This window comes from Lytechinus variegatus, chromosome 15 (assembly GCF_018143015.1).
Source record: "Lytechinus variegatus isolate NC3 chromosome 15, Lvar_3.0, whole genome shotgun sequence".
Taxonomy (NCBI): domain Eukaryota; kingdom Metazoa; phylum Echinodermata; class Echinoidea; order Temnopleuroida; family Toxopneustidae; genus Lytechinus; species Lytechinus variegatus.
In genome coordinates, this window is record NC_054754.1 from 307,276 (window position 1) to 328,478 (window position 21,203).

General features: G+C 40.3%; 1 protein-coding gene across 1 annotated transcript in view; it reads left to right on the forward strand.

The window, feature by feature from the left end:
• The first annotated feature begins 1,156 nt into the window (after positions 1–1,156).
• Positions 1,157–21,203, forward strand: part of LOC121428611 (cingulin-like) — a 79,804-nt gene continuing 59,757 nt past the window's right edge. The window contains exons 1-6 of the mRNA XM_041625371.1: positions 1,157–1,334; positions 2,328–2,474; positions 4,793–5,068; positions 6,177–6,269; positions 16,721–16,810; positions 17,031–17,195. Of these exons, the coding sequence (XP_041481305.1) occupies positions 4,808–5,068; positions 6,177–6,269; positions 16,721–16,810; positions 17,031–17,195 (609 nt within the window). The 5' untranslated portion in view covers positions 1,157–1,334; positions 2,328–2,474; positions 4,793–4,807. The remainder of the gene's footprint in view (positions 1,335–2,327; positions 2,475–4,792; positions 5,069–6,176; positions 6,270–16,720; positions 16,811–17,030; positions 17,196–21,203) is intronic.

Here is a 21,203-nt window from a genome sequence, read left to right on the forward strand (position 1 = left end):
ATCTTTCACTCTGGATTGTTGAAGCGATCTAGTCAGTTGGTGATGATGTTCTCCTGACACTAGGCCGAGGGCCCATGATTCTATAGTATCTTTCTTATTGGGCTCTTTCTATGGAATCGTCGTTTACGACTTCTTGAGGACCGCCTATTGACGCTCTTCTTTCCTTCACTTCCTTGTATTTAAGGACTTTTCTTCACATGAGGCCTTATTTGCCTCCTCTGTCCTTAAGGCAGCGGCCTTTGTGTCTTCATCTCCCTATTTTTACGCACTTCTTAGTCTAGACATGCCTCCCTTCACGTTGAATCCGTGTTGGTCTAGCAAATCAAATGAGTATATCCCAGTTATTGATAGTAAATTATGAAAATACTTATCATGATTTTTTTATTTACGAGATAACTGGATATACTCATTTGAACCCTCCCACCGACCCCTCGCCTTGCGTGGCAACATATCCTGCGTTCAGGCTCTTAAGAGGATATGGACGCCAATTTGCGTGATGATCCTGGGATAGTGCGTGCGTAGGGAGATGCTGCGCGCGCGCAGGAAAAATTGTGTACTTTTATTCGGCGTGCTAGCTAATTGTAATGAACTAGCAAATCAAATGAGTATATCCAATTATCTCGTAAATAAAATCATGGTAAGTATTTTCATAATTAGAGCAAATAAGGACCTGTGTTTATTCAACCGTGAAATTTAGCCAAAAAGGTTGTATCGTCTTTTAGACAGTACCTTTAACAAGCTTTCTGACTATTTTTCATGATGAGAATGTGGAATTAGTTCCAATAAAATGGAATCAAAGTCATGATATTTTGCTTGTGACTTTTGAAAAGTGACATTTTTGCCTTCTGACGGTGCTCACTGAAGCATGACGCAAAATTTGTCCACAACATTTACGCAGAGGATAACTTATAAAATTACCTACACGCTCATGTAAAAATATATTAAAAACTCGCATTGGATCGGAAATTATTGATGTTTGTTTAAGGGGGGACTTACTTTTTTGTTGTGTATAGATCAATAATTGATTGGTGTTTGACTGGAAGTCAGTTGATCACTGTATTAATCAATTAAATGAATGATACATACATGTAGATTAGTTATTTGTTAGTTGATTAATTCATTCATCGATATAATATTTACATGTATGTATAAACATATACTAAACCCCAATACAGAAACTACGAGATGCACAAGATGCTCTTCATGATATTCAGGCTGAGAGGAAGGAGCCGCAAAGCAAGTCAGACCCTGAGAGCGATGCTAGGCTTCAAGCTGCCATTGAAGAGACTAATAAACTTAAGAATGCTCTTCGGAGACAACAGAGGGCCGCAGAGGTAAGAAATTGATATTCATTGATACATAACATGGATTGCCTAATTTAACACATGTTAAATGAAATTATGCAGAAATCACTAATATTGCATAACTCGTTGTTATAATTCAAGACATACATACATGTATTATTTACTCAGTCCATGGATTGCCTAATTTAACACATGTTAACCCTATCTAGGCCTCGGAGGCCCCCCCCCTCAACAAATCGCGCGATATTTTCGCCGTGCAAAATTTTTTGACCGCGCCGCTCGCTGACTTTTTACTTTCAAGTCTTGTGCAACTTTTGAGACCAATTTTGTTTCACCCGGGTACGTGGTTCTGAAATTACGCAACATTATGTAAGTGCATGTCAGACCGAAAATTGCTCAAAAACGTGATTTCGTGTACAAAGTCAATGCAAATTGTGTTTTCAACCAAAATACATAAATGTATGATTATTTTTAGTTTTGCTAGTCTAAATGTATTCATTTTATGATCACAGAAGAGTCCCCAACAAATTTCATTGAAAAAACAATGAAAAACAAAAGGTCAAAAAAACAAGGAAATACATAAGAAAATGATTTGCTATCACCAATTTTTTCATGTACACTTGCTAAGGACACCACAAAGAGTTTCTGTACCAAAAATTAGTACATTTGGAGCTTTATTTAGGGAGTTAGAGGAAAAAGTAAGATTTCGCATACTAATTACGCATAAATTAGCATAATCACTTAATAGTGATTCGCGTGAAATAAATTACTATACAATCTTGTAGATTATGTCCCAGGCAACCCGCGTGCCAAATTTCGGCGCGACCGTGCGGTCGACGGCCGAGATCTTGGGGGGGGCCTGGGAGGCCCCCCCCGGCCATAGGAACTCCCCAAATACTCCGGCCTAGATAGGGTTGAATGAAATTATGCAGAAATCACTAATATTGCATAACTCGTTGTTATAATTCAAGACATACATACATGTATTATTTACTCAGTCCCTGTTTGACCTTGTAAATATAGGCTGAAAAGGAGGCACTAGAAGAGGAGATAAAAGCTCAATGCAGTGAACTAGAGCAGTTATCAGAGCAGTCAAGAAGAAGACAAGCCAGGGGTAGTCAAACAGAGGCTCAGAATAGAAATATTACCAACCAGCTTGCAGAGGCACAGGTACAGTTGATTAATTCCTTAGTTTCTTTTCTGAGAGATTAGATAACATTCTACATATTCCATTCAATACTACATGTACTCTTTCACAAGCAGCTTAAGATGAATTAATAACGGACTTCTGTTTCCTCATTGACTGTGGTACAGAAGTTGCAATTAGATTCTTATTTTTCATTTTTTGTCAGAAAAGAAAAATACCAACAAATATCAGAATTTTGTATAAAATGAAAACATATCACCTCATCTCTCAGAAAAGTTAGCCATACATGTAAGTCATGGGATTCAAGCATTGATCACAGAAAGGACTGAAAATGTACACTCTGAACTACAGTGTAAATGATTCATAAGTCACTCATACATGACTGATCACAATATGCAACCGGGTAAAAACAATTGATATACAATTCATTACATTCATGATAGGCGGGTTAGGATTATTTGTTTAAAGCATACATGTACTTCATCTTCTCCTTGACAGTATGTTTAATATCAAGTGTACAGAAAACAAATTAGGGCTTTGTATAATTGTTGCCAATTTTATTGCAAAGTAACACTTACATGTATCCCATTTAAATACATGAAAATTCTTTTAAACCAGTACACACTGGTAATCAAATGATAACAATCATGTTTTCGAGGTTACTAATTTAAAGTCAAAAGTCATGAAAATTGGAAGTCAATATAAACTAAACTGGGTTCTAAAAGAAACTGATCAAACTTTAGAAAGGCATGGCACAAATTCTATGCGCCCAAAATGAACAATATTTTTACACAGGCTAGCTTCAATATTCTTTGCTAAGCACATGTCAATAATTGAGAGATTAATTCAATCTCAGAGAGGCTATAACCCATCACTTCAATTGGTTTCAGGTTCCAAAGTCACAAAAGGGCAAAGGAAAGACCAATGAAAATAAGATGGGATTAAACAAACTTCCCAGTTTATCACAAAGATCCTTCACAGTTATTGGCTTGATCACAAAAGAATCTACAGGAAGTTAAAATTGAAATGATTGGAGCAATCACACAGCCACACACCCTTTGGGTATGATCTTAACAGTGTTATCTGTGTGTGGCTGAGTGAGATACAGTGTTCAGATTATCGCTTACTGGGACATCCCAATGGGGCTTTGTGTGGCTGTGTAATTCATTTAAACTTTTGATGTTAATTTCCTTTAGCTTCTTTGAAATTTAGCCAATCATTAAACATGCCAGTGAAGGACATGTAATAAACTGAAAAGATTGTTTAATCCCACCTCATTTTCATTGGTCTTTCTTTTGCCCTTTTGTGACTTTGGATTTTGAAACCAATTGATGTGAGGGGCTATAGACTCTCTATGATTGAATTAATCTCTTAATTATTGACATTTGTTTCGCAAAGATTATTGAAGCTACATGTAGTCTGTGTAAAAAAAAATTGTTTATTTTGACTAAGGGGAATTGTAATCTATAATAAGTTTTTGTCTCACCTGCATAGCAGAGTGAGACTATAGGCGCCGCTTTTCCAACAGCGGCGAAAGGTTAATCAAGTATTACTGAACATCCTGCCTGAGTTTTATGTCACATGACCAAGGTCAAAGATCATTTAGGGTCAATGAACTTACCGTAGACCATGTTGGGGGAATCAAAATCAAAATCTTAACCTAAGGTTAAGTTTTTGAAATATCATAACATAGAAAATATATGGACCTAGTTCATGAAACTTGGACATAAGGTTAATCAAGTGTCACTGAACATCCTGCATGAGTTTCACATCACATGACCAAGGTCAAAGGTCATTTAGGGTCAATGAACTTTGGCCAAACTAGGGGTATCTGTTGAATTACCATCATAACTTTGAAAGTTTATGGATCTGATTCATGAAACTTGGACATAATAGTAATCAAGTATCACTGAACATCCTGTACAAGTTTCAGGTCACATGATCAAGGTTAAAGGTCATGTGAGGTCAATGAACTTTGGCCACGTTAGGGGGTATTTGTTGAATTACCATCATATCTCTGTAAGTGTATTGGTCTAGTTCATAAAACGTGGAAAAAAGAGTTACCAAGTATCACTGAACATCTTGTGCGAGTTCTAGTAGTTTTCAAAGTCAGCACTGCTGCTTTATTGACTGACGTGATGCAGATGAGACCGCCAGAGGCATTCCACTTGTTGTTTTTACCCACCTTATAACTACCCCTTAATTTCAATTTGAAATTATTTTTACAGAAAGAAAACCAAGAAGATTTTGTGAAGGGAATTTGTGCAGTGCCCTTGTAATGTTATTTTTTTTACCCACCTTATAACTGCCCCTTAATTTCATTTTGAAATGATTATTACAGAAAGCCAACCAAGACATGAGGAACCGCCTCCGTGACCGACAAGCCCAGTACGACGACCTCCTCAACTCATCCCTCCAACCTGAAGATGTAGCTCAGCGTATCAACCATGTTGGCAATATGATGGCAACCGAGCAAGTCAAGGAAGAGAGTCTAGTGGGACCTCAGGGAGAGGGTGATGTAGTAGGGCAATCTCTGGCAGGATTACAGGTACAGGTGATGGAGAGGATGAGACAGGCACAACAGGAAGCCGAGAGGGCCAAACGCTACCAGCAAAAGGTTGAAGATATGCAGGCCTTAAATTTCTTTATATTTAGGACCAGACCACAATATGTATATTTCTATATTGTAGCACAAAAGAGAAATTAAAAGAAATCTTCATGGCAAATGAAAGGGGCATCAAGGTCAGTCAAAAGGTCATCCATAGTCATAACCTTCAAGAGCATTGTATTGACTGACGTTCTTGTAGAGGAAATGTTTTGCCTAGGAGCGATGAGTATGAAACAACAAGGCATTCTTCCAGGTTCAGAATAATTGTTTTGATAACTGAACTCTTCACTATTGAAAATTCTAGTTAATTTTCTGAGAGCAAATCTATATTGAACATTCACTACAGAATTTTGTTATGGCAACATGCTTTTAATGAAATTGTTAACAGCTTAAGAAATATTGGAAAAACTAGGTTTAAATGCAAGTTACATGTAATTTACTTGTTTTAAAACTTATTTTTGTATGTGATAATAATGATATGGTTGATGACTTTGTATATTGCAGCCAATATAGAGATATACTCTGCTGCACTCTGGTACCTGTATTATACTGCACACTTAAAATTTCAAAATATTCATAATAATTGTTATGGTAGCAGCAATACATGTATTGTGCTAAATTAATTTTGAAAAACAAAATACACTGAAATAGAACTCTGATAACTTGGAAGTGAAAGATAATGGCTCAAATTCACAAAGGTGGTCTTGAAAACTCACAGTTCAGTCCATGGATTATGCAAATTTCATGTATAAATTACGCTTATTTTACCGCATATATTGAAAAATGTCCAATGCTGATGCACGCTTTTGTCACAGTGCGCCAAATTGACGCCTGTTGCCGTGGTTATCCACGCTATTTTATTAATGAGTCCACATTTTTTATTCATGAGTCCACTCATGAATAAACTAGCGTATCTAACCATGGTAACCGGCATCAATTTGGCACACTGACAAAAGCATGCATCACATTGGACATTTTTTATACACGCGCCCGATACACGCTAAATTAAGCGTAATTTATACAAGAAATCTGCATAAACCATGGATTCAAGTGGGTTTTCAAAACCACCTTTGTGAATTCCGGCCAATAAGGTATGGTGCTTATTATTTTTTAACAGGCAGAATGGGAGGCAAAGTCTTTGAGACATCACCTAGAACAGATGCAAGCAAGGATGAGAGACATGGCAATGAGAGACAAAGACCAAAACAAGGTTAGAAGATCTCAAACATGATAGCTTCATGGTCAGGTTGATTATATGTTGATTACAAAATGGAAAGCAAAAGAAGGAGACGACGGCAGGGGCCCATCATACAAAGAGTTGTGATTGATCGGATCAGCTATGTTAAAAAGAGCACACACATTTTTAAAGAAATTTGTGCATACATGTACAGTGTATAAGTGGAAATAACATTTAAACAGACGCAGAAGAAACAATGTTTTTGGGAAGAATACATGTAGGTAGCACATCAGAAACAAAAGGCAACGACCTCCAAAATCATGTCTGCCAACATGGCAATTTGTTGGATTAGAATAGCTTTAGAGGATGAGGTGAGTATGATCATCACGTTGTTGGATAGACGCTGAAGGAACAGCTGTTTGAGGATGCTCTCTTTGAGAGTCAAATTGCCAAGAAGCTGTCTCATGAGAGTTGTGAAGGTTTCTAATCACCAGGTTCTTTTGCATTGAGACGCTAATTTTCAGAAACAGTTCTCAAAACTTACTCCGCTTACAGCTTGTAGTATCTGTCTTGGACTTGTAGGGCTGGTGATGAAATCCTGAATCTCCTGCGCCAATTTGGCTTGCAGAGAACTAATAACATGAGCGAACTTGTACATGTAGTCTCTTGCTTCATAATATTGCAAATAAGGAACTGTACTTCCACTCGCGCGAACCATAGTCCTGGGTACCTGGACCAGTACGGCAGAGTTTTCAGTCCAAGGTAAGCAGCCACAGCTGACCTGGTGTCGTAGTTCTCGTTCTTTGTGCATGGATAGAAAGTGAAAAAAACATATCTATTTCGATCGGAGAATCACACACAACAAAAATATGGGTCACCACAGAAAAAAATATTCTTTTTTTTCTAACAAAGGAATGCATCTTAAGCTCTGAAAATGAAGCAAGCATGGATTGTAGCTGGCAGTAGATTTACTTGGATTTGATCAGTCGGCTGAACAATACTGTAGAGTTCAGAAAGACTCATGAGTCGCAGAATATCTTAAAAGAGGCCAAGAATATATGTAATGCATAAATGAAGAAACATTCTTTTGAAACAAGATGAAAGACATGACTAAAATATGGCTGATAATAAGTAATACATATGATTTGGGCATTAAAATTTTCATGTTTTCATTATTCATCAACATATTTTTGTCGTGCTTGCATAGCACCACTTTATTGACAGCAGTTGCGGTGTTGTCAACATTGAAGTCTTAACTCTTAACTTGCCACGCACACTACTAACCCAACGCCACAGTGCTAATCCGATGCTAATCCCCTGTGCCAGCCACAAAACCCCCCTGTGCCACATTGATTTTTGGATCGCGAGTCGTATTCACTCCTTTCAATAGTCATGATTACAATTGCTTGTAACTCTCTAACGATTAGTTTATCCACGAAATATTGTGTAGTAAAGTTGTAGGAAATTTCATACCCCTTATAATGGTGTCCTCATTATATGGATTGGTTATTATCTTTACCGCTAAAATATGAATTGTATCAAGTAGTTCCATTTTGTGGAGTGTTTTGTATGGATCAAAAAACCTACATGTAGGTCTCTTCCCTCTCAGAGGCGGAGCCATATCTTGTAAAAAATGTAGAAATACTCGAAAAAATTGAATGTAAGCCGCGTGAGTAAGTTGATCTGTCAGAAAGCAGAGTTCGCACTGCACACAATAGTGCTAATTACGGCGTGCATGCGATGCACAATACAATGCAAAACGGCGTAACAATGATTGTGATTCCGAATGTGCGCAGTCATGCACGAAGCAGGCGAGGGTAGGAAACAATGCAAGCACAAAGCAATCAATAGTAAGCGTGCGAGCACGAGTGTGGCATGTTATAGTAGGATACGTAGCGTGCACGAAGCACTCATTGAGTTAACCAAGATTAAGTGTTTGAAATGTCACCATAACTTAGTGAATTAACCTAGTTCATGAAACTTGAACATATGAGTAATCAAGTATTAACATCCTGCCTGAGTTTCAGGTCGCATGACTAAGGTCGAAGGTACGTATATTGGGGGGTTACTGTTGAATTGCATCACTGAACATCTTGCGCAAGTCTTAGGTCACATGATCAATGTCAAATGTCATTTACTGTCAATTATTACTGTAAATGAATGGTGTTTTTTGTATTTTATAGTTGTTTTCAAAGTCAGGACTGCTGCTATATTGAATTGCGTAATGCAGGAGAGACTGCCAGAGGTACTCCACTTGTTTACGGCAAGAGTTTGGCATCTCTATTTAAGGCCCTCCTCAGTCTTTTAGGTTAAAACTTTTTACGAGGGCCAATTCATAAAGCTGTAAGTTTAGAGTGGCTTTACATTGAAAGAACAATTGGTGAACCTTTGTGGTACATGTAAATGATATTCACCATTAATATTTACTATCAATAACTGGGATATACTCATTTGATTTGCTTGTTCATTACGATTAACTTGCACGCCGAATAGAAGTACACAATTTTTCCTGCGCGCGCGCAGCATCTCCCTACGCACACACTATCCCAAGATCATCACACAGATAGGCGTCCATTTCCTCTTTTACTTTCGCCTGCCGCCGTGATCAGACGTAGCTAAGTACACTCCCACTTTGCCCCTTTTAAAGTGTCCGTTGTTGACATATTTATCTATATTTTTACTACCTATTTCAATCCTTTGCCCTTCGGCTTCTGATTGATTTCATTTTTATCTACTCTGCGTGGAGCTTTCGTGTTATTTATTCACGTTTTTCTTTAATTAAATTGTGTGAGGTCCGAACAGTCAGTTTCGTTTTCACACAGACGGGTTGCTCCGCTTCCTTATCCCATAGCTCCGCGCTCTACTGCGTGCCGCGGGCATTAATGCGATGCTTCACTTTTCTTTTTAATTCCTTATAGTTCTTTTAATTCTTGACTTGCTCCTTTGCCTCGTCTTGAATTGAATTGATTTTATTTCCCTCTCCACAGCTTAGGCTATGCTGGACAGGTAGGAGCGTCGCCCTATATTTGTTCTCAAACTTGTTTTCAACTTGTCGTTGTTCTTGTTTTGAGTCGGTTGATTGTTCTCTTATGTTTCAATCAATCTTTTATTCTTAATTGATTAATTGATCAATTGTTAATTAACCTTTTGGTTAATTGTTTAATTATTAATTAATTTTAATAATTATTTTGTATTGAAATGAAAAATTTTTTGGGGACTTTTTGTCTTAAAATTTTTTTTTCTCTTAAAACTTTGGGAAGCCCTCCTGATCTTTATTAGCGTCTTGTTTTCGCTAATTAGTTTCCGGCTTCCAGTTTAAAGGAAGTGAGTCCTTACTACTTCCTCACAGATCAGCTTAGGGCGTCATTTTTGCCGCCTATTACTTGTTTCTTTTTTCGACCTTTGTCAATAGAACAAAAAAAAAAAAAATCCTTGTGTTTTTTTTTCTTAGCTGATCCTGCTCTTCGTCTTGGACTTAGACGTTTTCTGTTTTTAATTAATTAATGTCATGTCGAGCCCTGCCCGCTCGTGTAATTAAAAAAAAAAAAAAACTTCTTAACTTTGTTCTCATAACTCATGTTTAAGAAGGTGATCCTGTTATTTACCTGACTTATTAATTTTATCATTAATAATTTCTGGAAGGGATCTTGTTTTGTCACCTTTCTTGCCCACCTACCCCTCCAACTCTCTGTTTTCACCGCTACTTTGTTCTTTCAGGTTAAGAACTTACCAGGTAGATGTGCTCTTCGACTCATCTCTTGATGACTCCAACCTGCCGCTGGGAGAGAACCAGACATGGTATTGTCCCTGTGATCAGCGGCGGTGAGTATGAGGGCAAGAGAGCGAGACCCTTTGCATTGGGCTCTATATAGGGTGGAACCGTGGTTTGCGTCCACGTGCCCTGGAAAAAGAAGGGTGGAACCGTGGAGTCGCGTGCACGTGCCCGAGAGGGTGGAACCGTGGAACCGCGTCCACGTGCCCGAGCGTTTCAGTGTGGAACCGTGGCGCGGTGGCCATGTGCCTGAAAGGTGATAGCCAAGGCTCCCTCGACGGGACCTGAACCTATTTGGGGAGTGTTGTACTAGTATAGAAACCTCACTCCTCCAGGGCTGCTTGACTCACCGGCTATCGGGTCCGACAAGTCCGGGTTAAGAGCGTGGGACTCTTTTCCTGGCACAGACTAGGCTTGATGCTTTCTCAGTCTCCGTCAGGGAGCATTAGCAAAGGGCTACCAGCCCCTAGTCGCTAGAGACACATGAGCTCGACCCCGTCAATCTCACGATTAACTGATCAGGGTGGAACCGTGGAATCACGTCCACCTGCCCTTTAAGGTGGAACCATGAAATTGCGTTCTTGTGCCTGAACGGCTTGATCAGATTGGGTGACTTTTCTCATGCGAGATATCACATCCCCCTCCCTGTCTCTTGTGCCCTCTTCTGCCCCCCCGGAGGGGGCCGCACAGAAGAGGAAGAAGAAGAAATTCTAGGTCACTAATCCCGCTTTGCGGGCAGACCTTTCTTTCTTATTCTTGTGTCGATGGCCAGGCATCGTAACTTCATGTTTACAACAGAACGCCCTCGAGTATCAGGGATCTTTATCCTCATGCTCCCTGTCAGCTAAAACCGCCGTGTCGAGCACCGGGCAGGTCAAGCAGACATTCGCCATCTCGCACCTCGGAGAGTCAACGGCAATATCATGATTCGCCGGCTCACGCACCTGCAAGGGAAATCCCCGCTAATACACAGGTGTTATCGACATACGGGCGTCGCCCTCCATTATGTCACCAGACTCCCAATAATTGTTGGTCAGGCGTCGCAACTCTCATGTTGCTTCACACACCCATGAGCAGTGCGGGTAATTCCCCCACACTTCATATCAGCTTCAGCCGCCTTGCTAAGCACTGTGCGGTTCAAGCAGTCACCTGTCCTCTCACACCGGGCATTTATTGAAACGCTGTTCTACACGGTGATCCCCGTTTCTATGCAGGTGCTTCCGACATATGGCTTTCAAGCATCAACATGTCGGCAAGCTCTCGGTGACCGATGGCTGGATGTTGCATCCGTACAGGTTGCATCTATACGTCCCCGAGCATTACGGGTTCTTACCCTCGTGTTCTTCGTCATTCCCGACCTTTCGTTTGAGGACGCTTACGCTTATTTAGAACGGTAGTTCCTTTTGGGCCCGTCGTCATGGTCGTAAATCTCCGTCCTGTAATGCAAATTGTGTGACATGAGATTTTTTTTCGTTTCGCATCTGGAACGGAAACATGCAATTTGCGTTTCGTGTGCAAAATTCTGGTTGCTACTATGGTAACAGCGATATATCTGATTTAGGACGACTTTCCAAATCCTAATTTGGTTCCTCCCAGAGCTCGAGAGGCCGCCCGGGGGACCCACTTCCATTGAATGGTGGATACCAGGCGCGACCACACGTAAAAAGGGAAAGAGTGGGTATACGTATAGGCCTATGGGTGTGAGAAACAATGATTAAAATACTAAAAAGGATATATTTCCACTAATTGTAGGGTGTCACAACCCAAATACTTGTTGAGAGATTCATTTTCATAATCTGGAAAAGACCTTCCCTTGTTTAGGGTGCTTTTCGAAACCCCATGGTCGCGCCTGGTATCCACTCATCAATGGAAGTGTACCCCCTGGCAAACCCCCCATTTTTGCGGAAAAGTAAAACATACTGCCCATTACATTGTGTGCTAAAGGCATATCGTTTATGTAGAAGGTGCTGGCAAAAGAAAAAAAACTCTGCAAATTTAGACGGTTTATGGCCTGTTGCATGCTGTGTACATGTCAACGCATGGGAAATGATTCGGCTTGAGAGGTGATCAATTGCCAGTGATCCACAAATAATGCACATTAAATGCAATATCGATTCAATGGACTGTAATGATCTATATATATCTAAGCCTTAATTCGGTAAGTTTTTCCTTACTCAATATGTACTCGATTTGTTTGAAAAAACACTTTCTTATCCATGTCATAATGTACATTTTGCATGTCTCCAGCCAGCTGTAGTCATAGCCATGATACGTACAGGTACAGTCCCGCCGCGAGTTTAGGCATGCAAATGGCATGGCATGCTGGTATCGTATGAAAGAGCTTTGCACACGAAAAGCAAGATCTATAGGGCCTGTAACACAAAGCTTGGCAATGATTGTAAAACAGTTTTCTACGTTTGATTGTATTGACTGTAATGTATAATCAGTCTAGAAATTTGAGTCTATGATTAATCGTTAACTTTTGAGTTACCCGACTCTAATCTCGCGTTGTAGAGATTTGCGAAAGGTGCCTATTATAAGGCTACGCGGCGGCCGAGCTTCATCGGCAGCCTCGCACCAACCGCCGGCTCTTTTTTTATGAAATTGCCGGCCCTTTCACCCACACAGGTGAATTCTCTATGTACAGGTGCTGCCGTCGTATGGGTCTCACCAAGCAAGTCGGCAAGCTCTTGAAATCGCTGGTTGAGATTTCTCCCGCCAACCCGCACTCCGGGGAGCCATTGGCGAGTTTACCTGCATGGGTATCCCCCATTAATATGCAGGTACTCTTGAATTCGCCCTCTACATCAAGTTTCACGTACGGCAACGGCTCTTTCAGCGGTAACTCTCTCCATTCTTAAAGGGGGCCTGTAGATTGGAGGTAAGAATTTCTTACATACCGCATGCCGTCCTTCTCATGAGAATGTTTGGCTGCTTTTGAGAGGGCAACCTATCACGCCCAGGCAACGGGACCGTCAGCTTTTGGCCTGAACCTCACTTTCTATTCGAAAGTAAGGGTGCCCTGTCTTTACTTTTAACTCCTACCCTTGTAAGGTTAGAGTCCGGGCTAGTACAGACACCTGTCCTCCAGCGATCGCTGCTGTAGAGAGGGCGACTCCGATATGAGCACCATCACCTCTAAGCGGTATGTCTCACTATCTCGTAGCTCTCCGAGCTTATGAGCATGAATATCGGATCTGAATGTCACAGCGATTAATAGTTCTCCTGTGCTTAGTAATCGCTATGCCTTCACCACCCGGTGCATTATGGTTATTTTAACCTATTTGTCTCGTATTCGGGCGGCTCGTACGAGCCCTGCCCGAGCTTCCATCATCGGTCGTCCCCCCGGACACCGCCGGCAGCACCCGCACCGAACACCTGGAGGGAATCGGCTATTTATATTGCTAGATACCCCTCCTGTTGACATTCACAGCTGTTCCCTGAGTATTTCCCGGTCGGGTAAGCACCATCTCGGAGGAAAGAAACAGCTGTATATCTCATTAGATTGTTGGCAGTGTACGTGCGTTCAGGCTTGTTTAAAGCCCCAGGATTTTCTGTCAGCATTTCTATGCCTACTTTCTGGGCGCACCCATCGTGCCGGGTCAGCGAGTTTACACCAAACTTTACGCCGCCAGGCCATCGGTCGAGCTCTAACAGTCTATCTTATAGACTGCCCTCTATGTGGGTCAAGCTTCCTCCTTGTGTGAAGTGGGCTACGGTCGATGTTTTTACCGTGCCCGTTTGTCGAGTCGTCTTCTTATTTAGAAGCTTTTTCACTCGGCACACTCAAGTCGCCTCGCATGCTGCTTTTATCCTCCTTCCATGCAATGCATGTGGCCATGGTCACCGCGCGACCGAGGATGATGTAATCGTGGATGGATGTATGCTTATGCCTGTCTTACCACGATCACCACGACCCGCTTTCTCTCGGGCCGACTGTGGATGAGTCTCTCCATGAAAGTGATTTACTTCACTGGAGTTCTTATTTTAGAAACTTAGATTCTCATCCCCCGCTGCTTATGGCGTCATTTTTGCCGCCCCCCGCAGCTTTTCAGAACTCCTTATCTTACCAATATCGGACTGTTCTACGCTGTCGCAACCGGCGCCAATTGCTTGCTCTTACGATCACCAGAGAAACCAGGCCTTGTGGCTGTTTTCACAAACAACTGGTTCTCACCGCAGACTGAGGGAAATGTTGGTAATTATTTTCCTCAAGTCGCCTTACTCCTCCGCTTGTTTCTTCAAGCGAGGACTTCGACACTCTTAGCCAGTTTCCGTCCCTAACCTTGATAGGACAGGGCCGTTGTTACTTCACTCGATTCCGTCGGGAACGTAACTGTTGAGGTATCATGTCTGGCGATGTCTGTTGGTTCAGAGCATCTCTTGATTGTCGTTTACACGTAAGATCATGACAGAGACATTGTTCGCCAGCTCACCTTTGGCGTACGCTTGCTGCTGCTAGGGATTTCTCCGCTCAGCGGACATCCATCGCAGCCTAGCCTTACGGGCCCTCTCGGCGATGATGGCTTCAGCCAAGCCACCTCTTCTACCGCGGGCGCTTCACCCTCTGGCGGGTGCTTTATTTAGTACGGGAGAAAGGGAATCCGGGATTCTCTCTCGATCGCTCAGTCTATCACACTTGTTATGTCGTGATGCGTGCCGCGTTATTTCTCCGACACGCCCGGTTGAGCTGTTTTGACAAGACTGTTCTATTCTACATAGACAGCAGGTCCGTGGCATTTTCTTATTATCAGGATGGGACTCAGTCGTTTTTCTCGACACATTGACTGCCTTACGGGTGGTTTTCTTCAACCTTACTCTCTGTCGTTCCAGGTCCTTATCGGTCCGCTGGAAACGTTCTGCCACAGCTCTCTATCAGAATTCTGCAGATGTTCTGCCCTCACGCATTTGAGACAGATATCGAATTCTGGGCGCTTTCTCCCACGCGGGGGCTTCTGGGATTTCTCGCATTGCTTACGTTTGCATGGTTTGCGGCTTGGCTTAAATTATTAAGCTGGTGACTCTACCGTGGCTTTTATTAGCCCCGCTGTTGCCTTCTCAGATTGATTGATTGATCACTTACTGAACCGTACAAGCTTCAGTCTTCCGATCACGATTCTTGTTGAAATTTTCAACAAAATCCGAATCTTACAAACTCTAGAGTTCTTTTCAAATGTTGAGCTTGTATGGCTTAGTCCGTCACGGCACCTGTCGGTCATTCTTGACGCTTGACTAACTGCCTCTTGGGTCGGTATTCTGGGTATCTTTTGTCTATCAGTCGAGTTCCCTCCTGTATCTGTTTATATGTAACCATTTACAGTACAAAGCTTTGCATTCTTATGCATCACTCCCGAACCGTTGCCGGTATTGGCTTAGATTAGGTGTGACTTCTAACCCTGGTCCTTGTTTGCCATTCATCAGACATTTCCCAACTCTGTGCAGTTGGTTGTTTTGCCGCGCGAGCCGTTTGCGGCAGCTTCTTGAGACATCTTTTCACTCTGGATTGTTGAAACGATCAAGTCAGTTGGTGATGATGTTCTTCTTCTGATACTAGGCCGAGGGCCCATGATACTATAGTATCATTCTTCTTGGGCTCTTTCTATGGAATTGTCGTGTACAACCCGCCTATTTGACGCTCTTATATTCCTTCACTTCCTTGTTCTTAAGGACTTTACTTCGCATGAGGTCTTGTTTGCCTCCTCTGTCCTTAAGGCAGCGGCCTTCGTGTCTTCATCTCCCTATTTTTACGCACTTCTTAGTCTAGACATGCCTCCCTTCACATTGAATCCGTGTTTGTCTAGCAAATCAAATGAGTATATCCCAGTTATTGATAGTAAATTATGAAAATACCATGATTTTCTTATTTACGAGATAACTGGATATACTCATTTGAACCCTCCCACCGACCCCTCGCCTTGCGTGGCAACATATCCTGCGTTCAGGCTCTTAAGAGGATATGGACGCCAATTTGCGTGATGATCCTGGGATAGTGCGTGCGTAGGGAGATGCTGCGCACGCGCAGGAAAAATTGTGTACTTTTATTCGGCGTGCTAGCTAATCGTAATGAACTAGCAAATCAAATGGGTATATCCAGTTATCTCGTAAATAAGAAAATCATGGTAAGTATTTTCATAGTTCATTTGTGATTATGCAGCGCGTAAGAACGTTTCACCAGTTGTTCTTAGAGTCGCTGTTAACAGATTTACATGTATGAAACGATTCTAGGACTTCTACCCCTTGGACATCCACCATCCGGACATCCACCCACGGGACACCACCCCCTTAAGACAAGTACCCCCTAGGACAAGTACCCCTAGGACATCTACCCCCTGGACCAGATTGATAAAGAGCGCAAAGCGCGAACAAAGAAAAATTGAGATCTAGAAAAAGGTGGATGTCTGGGGGGTTAGATGTCCGGAGGGTTGATGTCAGTGGGGGGTAGATGTCCAGGGGTAGATGTCCTCGGGGTATTTGTCCTAGGGGGTAGTTGTCCTAAGGTGGTGGATGTCCAGGGGGTGGATTTTTAAAAATTAATTATGCAAATTAGCATATGAAATTTGCCCTTAATTTGTTTTTGTTTTTTTTGTATGTTTTTGTCTTTAACTCATTTTGTATAGCTAGTAGAATGCTAATCTTGATGAGAGTATCAATTTGATCCCCCCCCCAGTTTAATAATGGTTAAATATTAAATGTATGTGTTTTTGTGTTACAGGGTAAAGGTACTGATGAGGAGGAGATGATGAGAATGAGGGATGAAGTTGGAAGATTGAGACGTCAACTCCAGCATGCCAAAAACCAGCAGGTGATAATGAAAATTGTGACTTTTACTCATGAAAACACAGAAGCTTTATTAAATCCATGTACCTTGCGAATCATATCATTTTTCATATTAATGTAATTTTGTAGCTGGCATGGTGAAAGGAGTCTCACTCTGACCAATAAAAGTAGAAGTCCAACAAATAGAGAAGCTGTCCATCAAGAAGCATCATCATTGTTGTTATTATTTTTACTATCATCACCAGCCTCCACCAAGGTCTCCTCCTGAGCCGTCTGCTGTAATGATAGATTCTAGAGATGAGCCCTCTCAGATGTACCCTGGGGTCAATGAACACATGCAAAGGTTGCAAGGTGATGTGGCCAATTTGAGGGACCAACTCCAGAACAAGGATCGAATGGCGGCACAACAAGTATGTCACAATACCTTTATTTGGCCATTCTATGAAATGTGAATGTCCAACCCTCTACGTGTTGGGGTGGGTACTCTGTATATTTTGGGCCTTGGGTTTGTGCTTCGGAGGGGACCCCCCTTTTTCCACAAAATTTTCTGTTACATGGCATACCATTTTCCCTTTCATGGCCAGGTGCAAAAGAAAACCTGTAACGAGAAAGTTTCTCTCCACTTCACACATACATGTAGAAGTTAGAATCCCCATACCATCGTAGTTGAGGGAATTCCTGGCCACTGATTGACTGTTATCCTCTTCCCTTCCTTTCCGAGCTCTGTGTATGAGAATCACATACCTTAGAGCACTACACGCTGTTGGTAAAGCTGCCAGTGTGTAGAGTTTTGGTATACGTTTAGTATTTAGCATTTGAAGTCAAATTAAGAAACATGTGGTTTTCATTAAGGCATTAGAAAAGTCCAAGAAACAAGTTCCTAACACAAATTTAGTCAAGTAGACTATGTGGGATGAAACCACCCCCCCGTATGTTGGATCTATCCGAAATGATTTGTCTCTATTTTGTAGTTATGGAAATGTGTTAATCTCCTAAATTATAATGTATGTTGTGGGATTGCCTCACGTCGGTTCAGAAACATAGCCTATGTCAGCTTACTCTTAATCCTGACTTGAGAGCTATGTACAAGACATGACTGATTTCCTTAATAAATTTTCTTCCATTATCAATCCCAAAAGCTTGCTGGTCACTATGGATGTACATGTAACTAGTTAATAATAATAATGTGACTATATAAAGCGCCAAATCCACTCCGTAGAGTGCTCAAGGCGCATAAAGAGCTTAGAGTTAAATAAAAAAAGTTTATAGAAGATATTTGAAAGTTTCGACAGAGGTACATTTTTTAATGCCTTCAGGAAGGCTATTCCACAAAGTGGGGCATGCAAAAGCAATTGATCTTTCCCCCCAAGATTTTGAAACTTTTTGAATGACAAGGAAGCCAGAAGTGGATGAGCGCAAAGACCTGCTTGGTCTGTAGTGATTAATAAATGAAATACTGTATTGTGGTGCTGATCCAAGAATACTATGAAAAGCGAGCAACAAAATCTTAAAGATAATCCGATTTTCGATAGGGAGCCAGTGCAGCGAATAATAACATTCCATATTGGGATGGTTTATAAAATATGAGAAGTTTCCTCACTAAGCACAAGTCAAAAGACACTCTTTGCAATGATCTCACTAGGTTGGCGGAATTTTGTCTTAAGCACAATTACTTTCTTTTTTCAATGGTAATATCTACAGACCCAAGTAATTGAAATCCATGGATACAAAATATGCACCATCGTACGCTTGCATATTCATAGCCATGCTGGAAGAACAGTCTCTTACTAAATGTCCAAAGAAACCTAAAGTGTACTATATTCATGATTTGGCCACATGGTGAGCTCAAACTCGATTCTGTCTTCAATCGTTTCAATGAAGAACATCCTGGTATCAAATTCACTATCCAAAAATCAAACGAAATAAAAATCAATTTTCTTGATGTCTGAAATTTTGAGGAATGCAAGCTTTCTACCACAGTGTACAACAAAACTCCTACCTCCAAAAGTTTTCATTGTACCATTAAAGGGCTTAATAGTATACAGTCAGATGCTACATTACAGGAAAAATTATTTCGGATCATGAAAGTTTGCTAAGGCATCACTTCATTCGAGCTGGATAATCTTTGCAGGACGCGACAAAACTACTTGCCTGTTGCAAGTGAATATGACGTGCTGACAAACATTTCTTTAAGTCCATTACCCAATCGGGCAGTAAGTTGTTTCGAAAATAAAAAAATAAATTACAGTAAATTTCATTAACTTTTGGATAAATAACAATTATCCTCCAATTATTTTTCAAATTAGTATAAAAAAAGTGGAAACATGTAAATCAGCAGCAAATTTACTGATAATTTATCATTAGGTAACTCGGAAAGACGTTCAATGGGGGCTGCCATTTTACGCTCTAAAATACGTACTATCTTGCGCAATTTTAACATAGAGGGCAGCAACACACAGCATGCACATTATAAAGAAAGTACTGAGTAAGATAAAATGAATGTTAGGATGATAGAATAAATGGGCTTTAACCCTATTTGGGAAAATCCAGTTAATTCAAGCCTTTGGAATATCAAAATTGTTACATGTATTTTCCATAATGTCTGTACCCCAATGGTTGCCCCGGGGACCCCGACACGTCTACAGACAGTGTCGGGGTCCTGAGTGCCTCCATGCATTCTCACCGGAGTACAAAACTTCGCAATGTTTGGCATTAGAAAACCGGTGATAATAATGAATTAAAAATCTAACAATTAATATCAATCTTACCTAAACAAACTGTTCCTAAATCAGCTTAACTTTCAATTAAAACTGATGTATACAATTCCAAGAAATCCTTCGAAAGAACGTCAATTTTCAGACTTTTGTTCCAATCGCGAGATCGCCATGTTTGAAGAACGTGAAAATAGTTTCTGCGCATGCGTATATATATATTCATAAGATGACGTCTCTGCCTTTACAAAACAGTTTAATGAATATGCATGTAAGTCAAAACTTTCGGCAAGTCGCCTTGATTCAGTTAAATCGTGATTTAGGCATGTAATTCAATAAAAAAAAATCATTTTAATTTGAAGAAAAAAAATCTGTATTAATGAAAAAATAATTTATTTCATATATATTTCTATTTTGTTACATTCTGTGTTTTTATAATATATATTTTTTTTATTTGTCATTTGTTATAAACTTATATTTCTTTCTCCTTTTCATTCTTTTTATGCTTTGTTTATTGGAAGGGGGGGGAGCATGACTGTTCTCTTGGTGTGTGTGTGTGTTTTATATACTGAACAAAATAAAATTTACGAATAGCATGATTGCGTTTTATAATTATATTAAGAGATATCTAGATCATGTAGAAACTTTTAGTCTGTATTATGATTATTCCCTTTGTGATTATGAGATATTAAAGAAATAGTTACAGATTCTAATTTTACATTTAGAATAACTTAACGATTTTCTTAAATATGAATCCTGATTTTATTGATGTTATTCATCTTTTTCACTTGTTATAGCAATTAGGAAGGAATGAATATGATTTTAAATGAAAGGACATACTTAAAAACAACTTTGCCTCCTTTTAAAATAAATATCAAGATATTGTAAAGAAGAAATAATTATGATTAAAAAAAAATTCTGCCGCTTTGATAATCTCTAATCACCATGGCAGTAGCATAGGTTTTTTTAATCGCCCCCCTTCTAAAGAAAATTGATACGAAACGACCTCCAATTTTATGTTGAAGACCTTTTTTTGCTTGTCAAATTCACATTAAAAACATCGAACTCACTGCCGGATCCGGGGGGGGGGGGGGGGGGCAAAGCCGGCTCGTCCTCCCCCCCCCTTGAGAAGCATAATGAAAATTTGTGATGTTAAAAATGGTCTTAAAACCGAACTGTGCCCCCTCCCCTTTTTTTTTGTCAAATTTTTGGGCAGACGAATTTGCCCCCCCCACGGAAAATTCTGGGTACGCCCCTGAAAATATTCCTTTAATATATGAGTATTAATTTATTTCTTCGCTTGTTTATTTACCTATATCTGTAGATTTCTATAATAATAATAATGATAAAAAATTTGTAGTACAACACCATGAGTATTATCTCTCGAAAACAAAGAAGACAAGAAGAAAATTAGAGACAAAAAAAGAGAAGGAAAAAAATGAAGAATAAAAAAAAAACAAAGGCAAAAACTAAAAAAAAACGACCCAAAAATGAAGAGAAGGTAGGGGAACAAAATAACGAGAATAAAAAAAGGGCAAAGGAAAATAAAATAGAACAGAAGAAAAGAAAAAAAAATGAAGGAGAAAGAAAGAAAAAACAAATAATTCAAAAGAAAATATGTTATTTCTTTCAAAGAAAAAAACCAAAGCCGTATGTTGACTGGTAATCAGGCAAAGGGAAAAGCAAGAATTTACGGAACTAGACTCA